Source organism: Falco peregrinus, chromosome 7 (assembly GCF_023634155.1).
Source record: "Falco peregrinus isolate bFalPer1 chromosome 7, bFalPer1.pri, whole genome shotgun sequence".
NCBI lineage: Eukaryota > Metazoa > Chordata > Aves > Falconiformes > Falconidae > Falco > Falco peregrinus.
Window position 1 is genome coordinate 38579102 of NC_073727.1, and position 12153 is coordinate 38591254.

General features: G+C 40.2%; 1 protein-coding gene across 1 annotated transcript in view; it reads left to right on the forward strand.

Annotated features, from left to right (window-relative positions):
* The first annotated feature begins 6547 nt into the window (after window positions 1-6547).
* The window catches only part of PDE7B (phosphodiesterase 7B), a 180980-nt gene continuing 175374 nt past the window's right edge, over window positions 6548-12153 (forward strand). The window contains exons 1-2 of the mRNA XM_055809859.1: window positions 6548-6696; window positions 6858-6972. Of these exons, the coding sequence (XP_055665834.1) occupies window positions 6952-6972 (21 nt within the window). The 5' untranslated portion in view covers window positions 6548-6696; window positions 6858-6951. The remainder of the gene's footprint in view (window positions 6697-6857; window positions 6973-12153) is intronic.

Genomic DNA, 12153 nt, shown 5'->3' on the forward strand with positions numbered 1-12153 from the left:
CAAAGTGAAGACAAAAGTACTCAGCATTGGCCAAAATAAAAGAAAGTTTGTCATCTTTCAGGTAAGGGAGAACACTAAACATTTCACCTTTCTGTTCTGCCATAATTTTCCTGGTTTTGCAATCAAATCACATTAGCAAGCAAACAAAATTTTTCACATCTGGACTGATCACTAAAACAAATATGAGTCATTCACAACAATGTTTTCTCATCCTTCTTTTTCGATGGCTCGAACTGTGTGTCAGCTTCTTCGTTCCAGATAGTGAAGTCCTTTGTGCCTATATGCAGCATTTGCAGCAGCAGCGCAAACTACATCTCTGCTAGTATGGCTCTGCGCTGACAGGGGGATTTGCCACTGTTCTGTGCACTACTGGCCAGGAAGCCTGACTGAGAGCAAGACATGCGGTGGACCTTTTCACTAGTAATCCAGCTGACACCCTTTGAAACTCATGTAAACACTATAAAACAGAAACCAGACTATGACTGGACCCTAAATTAGTTCATAATATTCATGTATGCAATTATTTTTTAATTAATTCAGGAGTTATGTCTTCTGAAAATCAAGGTCCCACTATATTCTAGATCAGTTCCCCAGGATAATGGGCATTTGAAACTTCCTGATGCTTTCATCACCCTATATGAAGCTTGTTGAGCTTATCCAATGCTGTTTATGTGAACTACCTAATCCATAGATGAGAAATTATTTCTATAGTCTCTCAATAGAAAAAAAATCCATTTTATTTGGGAACTTTCCAATCACTAAAATCTATTAATAAGTATATAGAAGTGGAGAGGTTTTCTAAAAATCTAGTCACATTACATAACTCCAAATGTTCTTAGGTTAAACAAAACAAGTTATTTTCCATAGATCTTAATACATCAGACAATATAAATTTTATAAAGCAGTAATGTGATATGTTAGTTTTTTATAAACTATAGAAGTAGCTTTCTAAGTACTTTCTCCCTAGCCTTGTTAGAAAAATTGTCACCAGTACATAGAATTCATATCTATTTCTTCTACTGTTACTTAGGGACCTTCAAGCCCCCAGACCCTCCTACTGTGTCAATTTCCTTCTTCCTTCGGCACTGTACCTGCCTAAATCCTGGGGGTACCTATGCATGGGCACCTAAAGCTCTGTACATCCTTAGATTTCCTTTTCTGCCCTATGATATAGGAGGCTGTTTACAAATCCTTAGTGCTGACCTCTGACCAAATGCCCTTGTGTTCTCCCTTGCCAGGGAAACGTCTAAGGTCATCCCAAATTGTCTGGGAACTCACTGTAACAGCTGGGCTCAGATAACAACTGTTGTCCTCAACCACTTCCAAACTGAGATTCCTGAACCGTATTTGAGTTGCAACAAATATTATAAGAGAGGGGACCGTTATTTATCCTGTGCATATGTCCTTGGCTTTGCACTTTCCAAGGAGAGAGAAAGCTAAAGGAAAGAGAGTAATATAAAGAAAGACTTTTTTTTTTTTTTTTTAACTCAGCAATTCAGATGAGAGCAGATGCTGAACGGAAAGGAGACTGGGAACTCTGATAGGGCATAGGGGACAGTTAGAGGAAAGATATTTGCCAGAAACAGCTGAATTTCTAAATTGTATTGGAAAAGATGTCTGACAATAGGTAGGTAGGATCAAGGCTGGAAAGACAGACAGAATAATGCACACATAAGTTTGTGGGAGCTGGAGAGCATTCCCCTGTTGTAGACACCTTTATCAGAAATGGTGTATTCTTGTTATGACAGCACTTTGTCAGATGAAGTCAAGCCCAGAAGTCTAAATTATGCACCAACAAACCCGCTTTATGGCTCAGATAAATGAGGTATACAGCGTATCAGCAACTTGTGTCCTCCTTTGGGGACCACCTTGCTCTAAACAACATCATGCCCTTACCTACCTCCATGCTTCTCTGAGTCATGCCGCCCTCTGCATCCTGGCCTTGGGTCGGTCATTCCAAACAACCCTGACCCTCAGCTGATCACCCGCCAACAGCATCTTCTGACAGGTCACACAGGCTGCCTGTAAATATACCGAAAACATTGCACAGATCCCAGGTAGAGAGAACTGTAAGGGAGTCTGTTCCACAGGCTGTGCACCGAGGGTGCTTCCAGTTGTTCATTGCATCTGTAACAAGCAACCTGAGGGCGTTAATTTGTAAATAATCAGGCACAGAATATCCACATCTTGTCACTGTCCAGCATTTCACATGATTCACCCTGGAGGAATCTGCCTTAAAAAGTTCCCCAACAGCAATATATCCCTCTTAACATATAAATTCACCTGCAAGAGTACTAGATCTGCTGTCCTGGGGTGAGGTGATCATAAACTTCCTTGACACTGCTGCTTTGACTGTGGTTGGCCACACTCTCCTTCGTTTATTTTCATGACTACAGAAGACTGTGCCCCTGCTCTAGTTCTTCACCTTTATTGTCCCCTGACAAAGAAAACTGCAACAAACTTAGCAAAGGACAAGTTTCATCACAGTCTTCATCATCCTTAGATTTACATATTCATGTCCTAAGGGAAAGCAGCAACACCTTTGGGAATTACTGTAACATCTACAACCTTGTATTTCAGAGCAATTCCAGGGGGACCTGAGAGATGTGGAAAGGAAGAGTTAGTCATAAATTCATTCAGCAGTGGCAGCAGCTTGAAAAGAATGTATCTTTTTCCACTTTGTATTCCCACACTCTGAAACTACTATACTGCCTCAGATCTCATTGACAGCAATATGAAGAGCAATGTGTTCCCAGGCTGGAGCCCTTCCTAAAGATGGCCAGACTAGAAATAAAGAAGCGGGAAGAAATTGGAAGGCACCTTAGGAAGAAGGCATCTTTTCGCCTGTCCATGCACAGTGCCTGCCATTCCACCATGTGCAAACACAATTTTGATTGGCACTCACATGACTTTAGGGGGTTTTTTTTAGGTTTCAGGGAGTATGTCTGGGTACAAGCAGTGTGGTTTGGATGAGGCAGATTAAGCAGTCTTTCTAATATCCAAGTTCCTTTCCAAAGACCACAGTGGAAGGGCTGAAGATTTGAGAAGAGGAATGCCATCCCATGGTGGGAGACAGCATGCCTTGGTGTGCTATCTATGTTGAGAAGGGAGAGTAGCTAAAGACAATATTAAGTGCCTCCAGTGCTGAGCCAGGACTATAAAAGGAAGTACAATAAATTACTTAGTCAAGCTCAAAAAAACAGGCTCATAAATTTGAGGGATTCCCAAATGTACTCTGAACACTGGTTCTGAAGAGAATGAACCAAGGTGTCTGAGCCCGGCTCAGCTCTTTTTCCAAGAGCTGCATGATTAAAATCTCCCATTATGGCCAAGTCCGTGCCTCAGAAAATCCTGTTAATTGCTAACAAAAAGAGTTATCCACTTGATCTGCCTGGATCTGCAGCAGATCCCCCAGTGATGCTTACATTCTTTTCCTTTGTATTATCACTCAGGCTTTCAATACATGTTTCCTGGTGCATTCTGAACATCTGAGTGAGATATGTGGCATAATCTCCTTCCCCTTTTTCCTTCCTGTTGTTCCTGAACAAGCTGTGCTCTTCCATACTAGTATTCCAGTCACATATCCACTTGACTATACCCCACCAAGTTTCTGTTATGTCAATTAAGTTGTAATTTTGATCTTGCAGTAAGTTTTCCAGCTCCTTCTATTATTCTCAACGTATTTTACATCATTGTAGTGACATCTGGGCTGAGCATCAGTTGGTTTGTTTTCTTCTTCTTCCTCCACGGACATTTTTCAAAGAATCACAGAATTTTCATTTTTTCAGCTTTTTTATATAGGCCACTGTGGGTCAGATTTTTTTGAACGCTCATGTCACCAGCCTGACAGGCCATTTTAGCACATATCTGATCAGATTACCAAAATGCTAATGGTTTTCCCTCTTTCTTTGTTAGATGAAGCCCATTTCTTCTCAGCAGTCCTTTCTATCCCACCATGGGAACATGTAGTTATGTTGAGGAAACCAAGGTTTTCCTTGTAACACCCTGCACAGCCATGCAATCTGTTTCCCATCCATACATGCACGTACTCATTTGAGATTATCTTTGTCTAAGTAGAAACTGCAGTCATAACTGCTTCCAGGCCTCTCCATCTTTCCAAGAAGCATCTACATTGTAAAAACCACAATGACCACTTATTGTCAGAAAGCCACATGATTCCAGGAGGCTGAAGTAACCTCTAGCTTCTTTAGGAGAGAGGCAACACCTATCTGAGACCTTGTGCAGAACTTGAATGTACCATATGTTCATGTAATTCATTAAACACAGTGTAATATTATTATTACTATATTTTTATTAATAATATTAATAATATTATTAATAAGACTGATGCTTATAGCTATGCAGAAAATGGGAAAAGTGGGACTGGAACAGCCATTCAGAAATCTCCTACTCTTACGTCTATACTCCAGACTAGGATCAGCTCTATCAAAACAGCCCATGAATGATGGTTGCTAAACCATCATTCTAAAAATAGCTGGTAACAGGACACTGCAGACTATCACCACCTATCTATTTCTGTGTATGACTGTCCTGCCTTTAGTTTTTCCTATGTCAAACAACTCTCCTCTGCTGCAGTTTATTTTTCTAACCACAATTAATACAGAGAAAACTTTATTCCCTTCTTCTGTGCAAATTGCTTTTATCTATACTGGTAAAACAAACAGAGCCAGAACACAGGCCCAAGTGGTGGACCTTGATTATGTACAACATCACGTTTCTAGAACGGGCCCCCACAAAGTCTGGGCATCATCCTGGTCACTTCCCAAGCACGGTTTGAGACTTATTGCCAGCTCAGATGCAGCTATGTCGTCGTGAAGGCTGTAAAAGAGTTTAAAGGACAGATAATGTCTCCAGGCCAAAGAATAAACTCTAGTATTGTTTATTTCTTTTCTTTAGATAAATGTACCCTTTATATAGCGAATAATTCATACCAGCTCTCCTTTCCTGGACTAAACAATGCCAATCTCAGCCTTTCTTCACAAACTCCAGATTATTCTCACTGGAACCCATGTCATTTTAAACTGACATTCCCAAAACTGGTCCCTGAAGTGCAATTCCCAAACTGCAGTACTCAGCTGCTCCCTCACCAATGCTAAGTGAAGACGAACATGATGATTTTCTGTGTACGACAAATATTATTCCTATTTATGCATTCCATTTTGCTTCATACAGTTCTCTTAAGTACAGTCAGATGAATTTAATGAGCTCTAATTAATTTTGTAAATCTTTACCTTATTTAATACTTTTAAAATATGTTATTTCAGCATTTACAGCACCATAACCCTTAGCATTTTTTGCTGAAGCTGATTACATTAGCAGTGATAGCACAGGCAGACTTTTCAGTGAGAAAACAATCATTAAATATTTTGGCCTGCCTGGAGTAACATTTTTGCTAACATCAGTTGGTGGTCATGGAGAAGCTCCTATTACTTCTACTATTTTTGTACCTGTTCTGTGGATTGTTGAGAGATTTCTTTCTTGAGAGCTGTCAGCCTATGCACTTTCAAAAGCACTTAAGTGTGTTTTAAAATTAAATGTTAGGCTATTAAGACTATTTAGGAATGGACTGTGCCTCATAAACCAATCTCTTCGAAAGGAATCCCTAGAAAACCAAATCAATAAAGTGAAAATGATTAAGATAACTAAACAGTTATCATCGTCAACTGACCTCCTATCAATTACGCTGTGCTGTTATGGCCTCTGTTGCCCATGCTAATTGACCTTGATATACATTACTTGCTTTTTGAAGCTTCAGCTGCGTAACTTCTCCATCGACAGTGGTGCGGTGATGCTGGAAGCCAGTCTTGGCCATTGCCTCTTCCCTTCTGACATGGGGTTTGTTATGAAGTAAAACCCTGAGTGCTGGTCCACAGCACAGCTCATGGGCGAGCACAGCTGAGCTGCGGCCTGCTGGTGGAACGAACAGGTGCTGGCACGGGGCAGCAGAGCTCAAGGGCGACTGCATCCATGACTAGAATGGAGCAATGAAAGAAGTCCACTAATTCACAATGTACCTACTGCTGATCGATAAAGGGATGCGTATGGTAGCCTCAGTCTTATCTCTTTCACCAGGTTTATATTGGTGTGACACCACTGAATTAGCGAAGCCGCTCCTGATTCACTCCAGGGCAAGGGCAGAATCGGGGCTGGTTTTGCACCATGACCCATACAAATAGCCCGGCTCTCACTGGGAAACATCTCGGGTGTATTTACGAATACTTCAATATGTATAAGCACATTTATAGCCTTTCCCCATTTTGTGAGGATATTTTGGATCCTTCCGGCCCCTCTCACTAGATTTTTATGTCCATGTTTTTTTTTCTAATATTTCTGCGCTAAACCCAGGACAGATAAATCACGTCTCTGGTTTCTTTCCTGTAGGGTAGGCTGCCTAAATCACTGCCACATTCCTCCTATAGTAGTCGTTTAAAATTAATAGCACATGCAGAGGAAAAACTAAGCCCTTTGACGTCACTCCCGAAACGAGGAAACATAAACAGCGAGGGCTGCCCGCGGCTGACAGCGCGGGCGCGGGCTGGCGCGCGCGGATTGGCCTGCGCGCCCGCGGCGGTGGCAGCACCTCCCCGCGCGCCCGCGGCGGCTGCAGCGGCAGCGCTACCCCGGCCCGCGCCCGGCAGCCGAGTGCGCTCCGCCCGAGCCCTTCTCCTTCTTAAGGTGGTTTGACTGGCCGGGTTGGGGGACTTGGGGAGCTTTTCTTTTCTTTTTTTGCCCTTTTCCTTTTCCTTCCCCCCCCCCCCCGCCCCTTTTTTTTTTTTATTATTTTTTTATTTTTGTTTGCCGTTGTTACTTAATTCCATTCCTAATCCTGGATGCAGTTACTGGATTCTGCAGTACAAGTCTTCATGAACAAGCTGCACCGCTTAGAGATTTCACGGCATTCAAAGGTCACAGAACTGCCACTATGGTTAAATGTCTTGTTTAATGGTTGAGGTATGTACAGCAAATCTGAAAGAGGCAGCATGATTATTTTTGAAGGGAAACTAAAATTGCGAGGGGGAGAGGGAGATAATACTATTATTTAGTGGCAAAGATTTTTAGTGGTGATTGTTACTACAGCAACCGGTTTTTGAATTTCCTCCCTTTTTCTCTTTATTCAAACTAGATAAAAATTTTAACATGTTGATTTAACCATTTGATGGCGAAAGAAGATTGTGGGAAGAGTCTGTTATTGCAGTTCTTTCTGACCCCACCGAGGAAAGTGTGATTGCTTTTTCTGTATGTTTTCCTACTGCTCTGTGGCAGGAGAGGAGACCTGGGACTTGGCTGGCTTCGATGAAGGGAGAAGAAAGCAGAAACTCATTCTTATCTTGAGGGGGCTGTGAGTTAGTCTGAGAGTTTAGAGCAGAGGGAGAAAGAGTTGGCAATAAACAGGTCAAGCAGAAAAGAATACCAGGCTCATTTTTCGGAGTACATGTACCACATCTTTTTTTTTTTACTACATGCTTAGATTGCTTTACTTGGTTTGGGTTCAGAAGTTCAAAATCAAGAAGCAGCCTGCGCTTTGACTTACAAGCAGATCCTCAGTGGGAAGGGAGGGAGCTGATCGTCTTATATCAACACCAGTCTTCAGATAGCTTTTGCTACTTAAACAGAGAAAAGTAGAAATTTGCTTGGAAGTTGAAGTAATGTAGCCTGGAGTCTGTTTGATGGCGTATAGGTTCAATTCATATTTGAGCTAGCGATCTGCCTTGAATGAGTATTGCAGCATTACAGTGGACAGTGTGTGCTGCAGGAAACAAAAGCAACTGCTAGCATAAAACTAACATTGTTTTCAGGAGTGTGATTCTAAAATACAGGAGGAGGAGCCACTTGTCAGAGCTCGTGTGTGTGTGTGTGTGTGTGTGTGAATGAGTGGTCTTAAAAATAATTTCAGCCAACACAGCTGATTTCTGTTGTTAATTGCATTAATATACATGTATTCTCAATGACTAGCAATCTTCATATTTTTCCCAGTCAGCGGAATGAGACTTTTTACAGCTCTGTTTGAGATGCTGCTGTAGATATAAACCCTCCGCAATTTGAAAATCTTTTAGTTTAACTTTAAAAATCATACCTGAAAAAAACAATTCACATAAGGAACAGAACATGAGCACACCTACCTCATGCAATGCACCTTAAAGGGTTGCAAAAATTAACTACACTAGGCTGAAGCATGCTAGGTTAAGGACGGCAAAAATATTAGCCCTGAAATGCAGAGGATGTGATATGTGCTGTGAATGGACAATTGCTATTCTGCAGTGCCTAGTGGGAAAACAAGGACTTTGTGTATTGCAAATGCATAACTGCAGCTCCTCCATTTCCTTTGCTGTATCTTCACTGATGACTGCAGAAACAAAGAGGCTTGTCACAAATACACTCTTTAGTGCCTCGTCTCTTTAGAGATACTTGAGGATATTTTTTTTTCATATCACCAAACAACCCAAAGTCAAGCTTTGTTAGTTGAACTGTTACTCTGTAATCTCCATGCCACTCCCTCCTCCCCAGCCCTCCCCAAAATCTTACTATGTGAACTGCCAGCTGCTTTCAAAAACTAAAGTGCTGCTTCTCTAGCCCCAACTTTAGAAAGGTTAATATAGTATTTGTTAGATGATTAACTGGTAAATTTGACTAAGGGGAAGCCTCAGTCTATGGGGACTGTAGCCTGTTCTGTAAGGAGCAACCCTGTAGCTACATGAAGATATCCAAGTTTTCAAAAGACAATCTGTAAGACATTTGTTTAGAATAATTTCCTAGAATTAAATTATTCACTTCATTGATAAACATTTTTCTGCCTCTGTGTTTTGTAGCAGCTGCTACTGGTGATACTAATAGTAAATATGCTAACTGGACTTCAGCTGAGGAAGTGACACTTTCTACTTCAGTAAGAAAAGTTTATCTGCAATGCTTTCTCTGAACATTCTCAATTCAGCATCGAGAACACAATACAATTTAAAGCTGGCCTCTCTGCAGTGAATGAAATGCTTACTGACATTTGTAGTCATTCTGTCTCAAAAAAAAAAAAACAAAACCAACCTGTATTGCAGAAGTTTCATGTGATATGAATGTCTGCTCATTCTGAGTTTATTTCTGTAGGGTGGACAAGAGTTGTCACCAGTGAAGTCGTAGCGATTCCAAGCACAGTAAGGCATACTCTACAGTCTGATCCAATATATGACAGATCACTTTTTTTAAACTGTGAAATTTTCATTCTGTAAACTAGTATATAAATATACCATTATAACAGCAGCTGTTTCCTCCCCTTCCTCCCCCTTTATGTGCTTTTCCCTTCTGAAACCCAGCCCTTTGCTTGCCATTATCAGACCTCTAGGTAGGTCATTGAAGCAGGCTGATTTTCCAGTGTCTCCATTGCAATTATGAAGTGTAATTGAGACATTAAATCATACATGGTTCCTTTTCCCTTACTCCATGGTTCTTCTACCAATAGTTAAAGCACATTTTAATGAGAAACAGTCTGAAAATTGATATTGTATGACATGTATATGGTTTTCTTGTAATTTTTCAGTCTTATAGGGAAAAAACTTCTCTTGTACTGGTAATTTCCTTTATAGGAGCTGTACAAAGCAGAAGTGGCAGTTACTAACCAAGCCATTACTGTCAATAGAAGAAAACCTGACACCTCTTTATATAATCATAAGAAATGTTTTAAGACTAAATTTGTCCTGTAATCAAGCTAGATGTATGGCCAAAAGCTCTTGATGTAGTTGGGCCAACAGAAAACCAAGTCATTTGGGGCAGGGAGGAAGACATCCCATGTAAATGAGCATTCTTAGCAACTTGCTATTGTTCATCTTTTCTCCATTTTTGTACTTGAAATTATTACAGTGCTCCATGTGTTTGTCACAAGGTGAAAGTGAAAGGGACAGCTGGGATCCTACTAGCTGCCAGAACAAAATTAAGTGTTTTGTAATGAAATGATGGCTCAGTATTCCTCCTTCCACATCCATATTGGGTGGAAGATGGGACTCTCTCTATTGGAATTATAGCATTCATTTTTTTCTTGTTCCTCAGCCAGAAAGCAGGCTTACCCTTGAAGGGACATCAGTTTTTACACTTTCAGTGAAACATTGGCTTTACATCTAATGTGAAAGTTACACTTTTCAGTCACAAGTTTCAGGATGTGGAACTGATGTTATTTTGAGTTTATACCCTGGGGGCACTGGGATACAAACGTGCAGTCTAAATGTCCAAAAGCAGTTCAGAAGTTCTGGTGCTTTTTCTTTCTCAACACAAGATTTATCAATTTAGGCAGCTGAAGATGAAAAATGTCGCTGAAAAGCTGGACCACAAAGCCAGGCATGAGATATGCAATTATATGAGGGTGGTTGGTAACCTTTTTCTGTGGTTTCACAGTAAATGAGTGGAAATCAAATAATGTGTCTTCTGACAGTAGTATGAATTTCTCAGCTCTGAAATATTAGCTTTGTGTAAATACCAGAAAGGTAGATTGTATTTTTTGCATTTAAAACTATTTATTTAATCAATTTCTAGAAATCTAAAATGCAAAGTCAACTGCTGAAAGGTTTTTTAGCAAAAATAACTCTTCTGTATCTTCCTGAAAATTGTTTAGATCACTTTTTAATTTTATTTGTACTATTATTCTTACTACAGTACCACTTCAAGAAAGTGGCATTAGAAAACAATATTTGAACCTCTGAACTTAAAATTTCTGTTTTCCTGTAACAGACTGTGGGATTCAGGAAATATATTGCTAGGGTTCACAGTGCTCAGATCTGGGCTATTGATAGCTGTTTTAAAGCCTCCAGTTTTAAAGTAGAAAATTAACAAATCTTGGCCAAATCAGATAGAAGAAAGAGCAGTCCCAGAAGCCAGACTTCAGTGGCAAAACTATAAGTGAAAAGTTTTGGGCAGAGACAATTCTCAAAAAACAATAGTCAAATGGTTTAAGCATTTCTTTTGCACACATTTAATAGCATGGTATCTGCAGTCCATCCATGCTGTAATTTTGATATACATTTTTCACTTGGTTTTAGAAAGTGAAAAATCTATAGCTATCATTTTATTATGTAAACAGTGTTGAACTATAGAAATTAAACTAATGAAAGGGCCCTATTGACTCTGATTTTCTTATTCCGTTCTTCCTCCCAGTGGGAGCTGTGTGCGAGGATGGATGAGAACTCAGTTTAGCTACTTATTTAAGCCACGTAGTCTTATAGTGGTATATGATATGCTTCTGCTAGCTTACTATCCAGCCAAATAAGACATCCAGGTTGCCTAGATGGATAAACATAGCTGATGACCTCTCCCTCTTAATAGGTGGGAATAAGAAGTTAGGATTCTCCCAGTCACACACAGAGACGAATTTGTTATAGTTTAGCTAAAGAAGAATTGCATGCAGACACGAACAGCAAGATTTATTTCTCTTTGAGTAGGTTATTTTAAAAACAAGACAAATATTTAGAAGAAGATAGTTGCAGAGGTTTGGGGTTTTTTTCTGTAGCTGGTAGGTTTATACTAGTTATCCACAAAAATTTCTGGTATGAGAAAACTCACCAATTAATATCTCACTATGGCGTGTGTTAATGTCAGCAGTGTAAGGCTTTTAAAAGCAGAGCACAGAATCTCCTGTCAAAGTAAGTTTAGCTAATTGTCATAGAGGTATAAAAACACACTTTTGGGGCAGCAGCTGTCAGGACCTCTATACAATTTTCTACATGGTTGTTCGTAGCAGAATCTATGATAATATTAACCCATCTATATGTAGGAAAGATGTTTTGGCAAGGACGATCGTTACCTTCCCAAGAATAAAGTGGGAGGTAGACATGTTTTGGCTGAATATACAGGAACTCAGAGATGGGTCAGAGAAATATACACCTATAAAATTGAAATTAAGAGAACTCAACTTCAACTAGAGAACTCCTGGAGGGTAATATTGAGCTACCGTGTGATCAATTCTGCTCCCTTTGGAAATTGCCCTTAATTCCTTCTGAAAGAAAGGGTCTGTACTCTCGTGTTCTTATTCCCTTTCTTTCCCCCTACCCAACCTGTTTCCCATAGCACACTTTCTACAGTGCTTGTGACGACTGGCTGAGCTCTGGGGCTTTTCCTAATACTAATGGCAGAGCTACCATTAGTGTACAAAGACTCATCCCA